Source organism: Nicotiana attenuata, unplaced genomic scaffold (assembly GCF_001879085.1).
Source record: "Nicotiana attenuata strain UT unplaced genomic scaffold, NIATTr2, whole genome shotgun sequence".
Taxonomy (NCBI): Eukaryota; Viridiplantae; Streptophyta; class Magnoliopsida; order Solanales; family Solanaceae; genus Nicotiana; species Nicotiana attenuata.
In genome coordinates this window covers 3,477-7,233 of record NW_017672018.1, presented here as the reverse complement: position 1 = coordinate 7,233, position 3,757 = coordinate 3,477, and the positions used below count along the sequence as shown (strand labels likewise).

At 35.2% G+C, this 3,757-nt stretch overlaps 1 protein-coding gene across 1 annotated transcript; it reads right to left on the bottom strand.

Moving 5' to 3' along the window:
• On the bottom strand, positions 1-1,507 carry LOC109211362 (probable sugar phosphate/phosphate translocator At2g25520). The gene has a single exon (XM_019374895.1). It carries the CDS (start codon positions 1,368-1,370, stop codon positions 315-317), a length of 1,056 nt encoding a protein of 351 aa, XP_019230440.1. The 5' UTR covers positions 1,371-1,507; the 3' UTR covers positions 1-314.
• Between the last annotated feature and the right edge of the window lie 2,250 nt (positions 1,508-3,757).

The window sequence follows — 3,757 nt, the reverse complement described above, 5'->3', positions numbered from 1 at the left end:
AGAGGAAGAAAAAGTAAAAATAGTACTCATAATATCAAAACAGCTATAAGGGTATCTCAGATCTTAACTCAACTAATAAGATACAAGAATTGAATCTGCAGTGTAAACAAAGAAATGTGGATATCCCAAATAAGCCTACATATGAAATGAAACTGATCTATCAAAGAACAGTAACAGATCATCCAACCTACATACTCAAAACCCCAAATCCATACCAAAAGCACAAGTCAACTTGAGGAAAAACCCCAAATCTTATACTTTCCAGCCAATTTCATAAGGTTTATTTTGATACCCTTTTGTCAATTAGATTCAACTTAAGCCTGTGAATCACCCTTCTTTCCATCAGCTGATCCATTAGATTCTCTCTCAGTCAACAATCTCCCAGCTTCTTCATCTGCTTGCTGAGTTTTCTTCTGTGCCTCTTTTGCCTTCAATGCCTGTAACTTCTGATGATTATAGTATGCAACTCCTAAGAATGCCAATCCATAACCAATCAAATTCACTGGAGTCACAGTATCCTTAATCACCGACCAAGAAAATGCAATAAGTAGCCAATCTTTAACAACCCCAGCAACATTCATAGTCAAAGCTGAAGTCTTTCCAACCAAAAGAAACACAGCCAAGTTCAAAGCGAACGCACACAGTGAATTAGTCCCAAAAATAGCAAAATCAAACTGAAAACTCGAGCTCTCTCTCAAAACTGGAAGCTCAACAAAGATCCAAGGGATTGACAAGAAAACCAAACAGCTAGGAGCAACATAGTACAAAGAAGTAATTGGATTTAAACTAATACCCTTTGAAGTCAACAAGATCTGGATCATAACAAGCCTAGTTGCTTCAAACAAAACAGCAAGCAACTGAAGTAAAACACCCCAAGAATCATACTTTGCTTCACCATAAGCAGCAATAGCAACACCGACAGAAATAGCCATCATGTTACCCATAGTAGAATTCTTGAAAGTGTCTTTTTTGAACAAGATCCCGATAGTATAAACAGCAACAGGCATAAGGGCTTTCAACATTTGAATAAAGGAAACAGAGAGGTAAATATAAGCAGAGTTTGAAAGCCAAAGGGAAACAGAGTAAAGTGCACCAATAGGAAGTATGCAAGTGAGATAAACATTACGAGATAAGGAAACAGGTTCAACAACTTTGAAGACACGCACGAGAAGGAAAGCTAAGGAAGAGCAAAAGGTCATGTGGATCATTGTTAGAGAAATGGGAAATGGCCAGCCGTAGAGCTTACGGTCAAGAATGTATTTGTTGTACACAATGACAGTGAAGGAAAGGAAGATCCAGATTGCTACATAGGTGTAGGAAAGAACGATCTTTTTCAATAATCCGTTTGACAAGGCGGCGCCTTTCCCCATTTTTGCGGTGGCGGTGGTGGTGGTGGAGAGGGGGAGGAGAAAGGGTGGTGGGTATTTGGGAGAGTTTTGGTTTTGGAGTTTTGCAGTGTGTTTGACAAAGAGGGGAAAGTGAAGAATAGGGGAAGAAGAGGTCTTATTTTTATGTGGTAGTGTGATATTTTTTTGTTACTATTTTTTATTTTTGTAGAATTTTTAACTATTTTTTATGAGTTGGAGTAGGGGTTGGGGCAGAAAAAGTGGGGGTGAGTTTGAAACTTTGGAAGAGTTTATCCTTTTGGAGTCTTGCAGAATTTAGAAGATAGGAAAGTGAATAATTGGGGGAAGACTAGAGGTCTTTTTTTGGTGAATGAAAGTGTGACATATTTGTTTTTCTTTTCCTCTTCCTACTAGTTTAAATTGTATGTATTGATAGTATGAAATTATTTTATGCAATCATATCATTTGGGTAACTAGAGTTAAATATCGTGATAAGTACAAAACAGCAACAACTACGACTCAGTGAAATTTCACTTGTGGAATCTGGGGAGAGTAGTGTGTACGCAACCTTTATCCCTAATCGAAGGGGGTAGAGACGCTGTTTCCGATAGACCTTCGATTCAAGAAGACAAAAAGAAGACGAAAAGAGGCAATATACCAGTATCATCAACAGAAACCATAGAAAAATTAACAGCATCACAAGAACCAGAAAATAGATGAAAAGCAAAACAATAACCACTAGATAAGGTCCGGCACTATGAGAAACGAAAGAGTTGTGTGAACACAATATTAACCACTAGCAATCTAAGACAAAATCCTATCAGACTAGTCTCAGCACAACTACCTCCTAACCTACAACCTTAATCCTCGACCTCCACAACTTCTCATCTAGGGTCATGTCCTCGGTAATCCGAAACCACGCCATGTCATGCCCGATCACCTCTCCCCAACATTTTTTAGGCCGCCCTCTACCTCTCCTCGTACCCACCAAATCCAGCCGCTCACACCTCCTTACCGAGGCATATTAGCTTCTCATCTGAACATGCCCGAACCATCTGAGTCTCGCTTCCCTCAACTTGTCATCCATGGAGACCACGTCCACCTTCTCCCGAAATTATTACGAAAATAGTAGCTAACATATTATCATACATTAAAAATTAGTGATAATATAATTTTTTTATAATGTGAGTATATATAACTTAAATCTCCTTATGTTTGTTTATTTGAATTTTGAGGAGTGAAAAACGTTCTCCTTTTGTCCTAAATAATGTCAAACTTTATATTTTGCATAATCAATTTTCCTAGTATGTAAATATATTTTTGTTTTGTAAGGTTTTAATAATTTTTTCACCATAAATATTTTAGACATAATTCAAATTACGGCATATCTCATTTTAAATTATGATTTCAAATTTGTTCGGAGTATAAATAGGAAATATTTTTTTATGAATTTTCTCATAAAGTCTATTAGCTACTGCTATTCTCAACACTTCTATCTATTAAGTGCTAAAGTTGTCCGCTTTCTTTTATTTCCAGTTTTGCAGATAGATTTCTGATTGTGGTAAACAAAATTACTGATATGAGAAAATTTAGCTTATTTTTTAAACAATATTTTATTGTTTGTAATGTTTTCATTGTCCAAAATTATGAACTAATGTGGTTTGACTACTATACGTTTACCTTTTTTCTTACTCCATAAATAAAATTTAATTACTTATATAGGTGAATCTAATAACATAAATTAAAAAGGAAGAACATCCATCCTCTGTTTTAAAAGGCAGAATTGGGACTCGCCCCGGGGCGGAGCACTCGTAAAACGCCCCCGGACTTATGTGTGGGGCTTAGTTCCGTGAGAGACTTACGCCTCAGCCATCGGGGCTTATGCCCCGGACACGCCCAACGCCCAGCGTACTGGGCTCGCCTAATAGAACTTTATGCAATTGTATGTAACTAACCTTGTAAATCTTCAAATTTCTTAATAAATCGTTCACTACTCAAAATTACTTTTTTCCTAAGTATAAATTGTTAAGTTGGGAGTTTTGTCATAATTAAAATAAAAATTATTGCACGTTATCCACTAAGACTACTATGATAGTAAATTTTAAATAAATCTTTCATTTTAAAAGTATTTATTTATTAACTATTGTTATGTCTTTACTATATCATAGTCCATAATTTTTTTTTTTATAATTATTTTTCTAATTATTATTTTTTCACGTTTACGAGATACAATACTTATTAATTTAATAGCTCAGTATTAGCTAGTAACTATGTACAAATAATTAGTTATCATGGTATTGTATGGTGAATTATGTGTCACTTTATTAACTTGTTGAAACTTAAAAATGAATGATGCTTGAGAATCATATTTAAATTGTGAATTATGTTTTATAAAAAGTCTCTTCAAATGA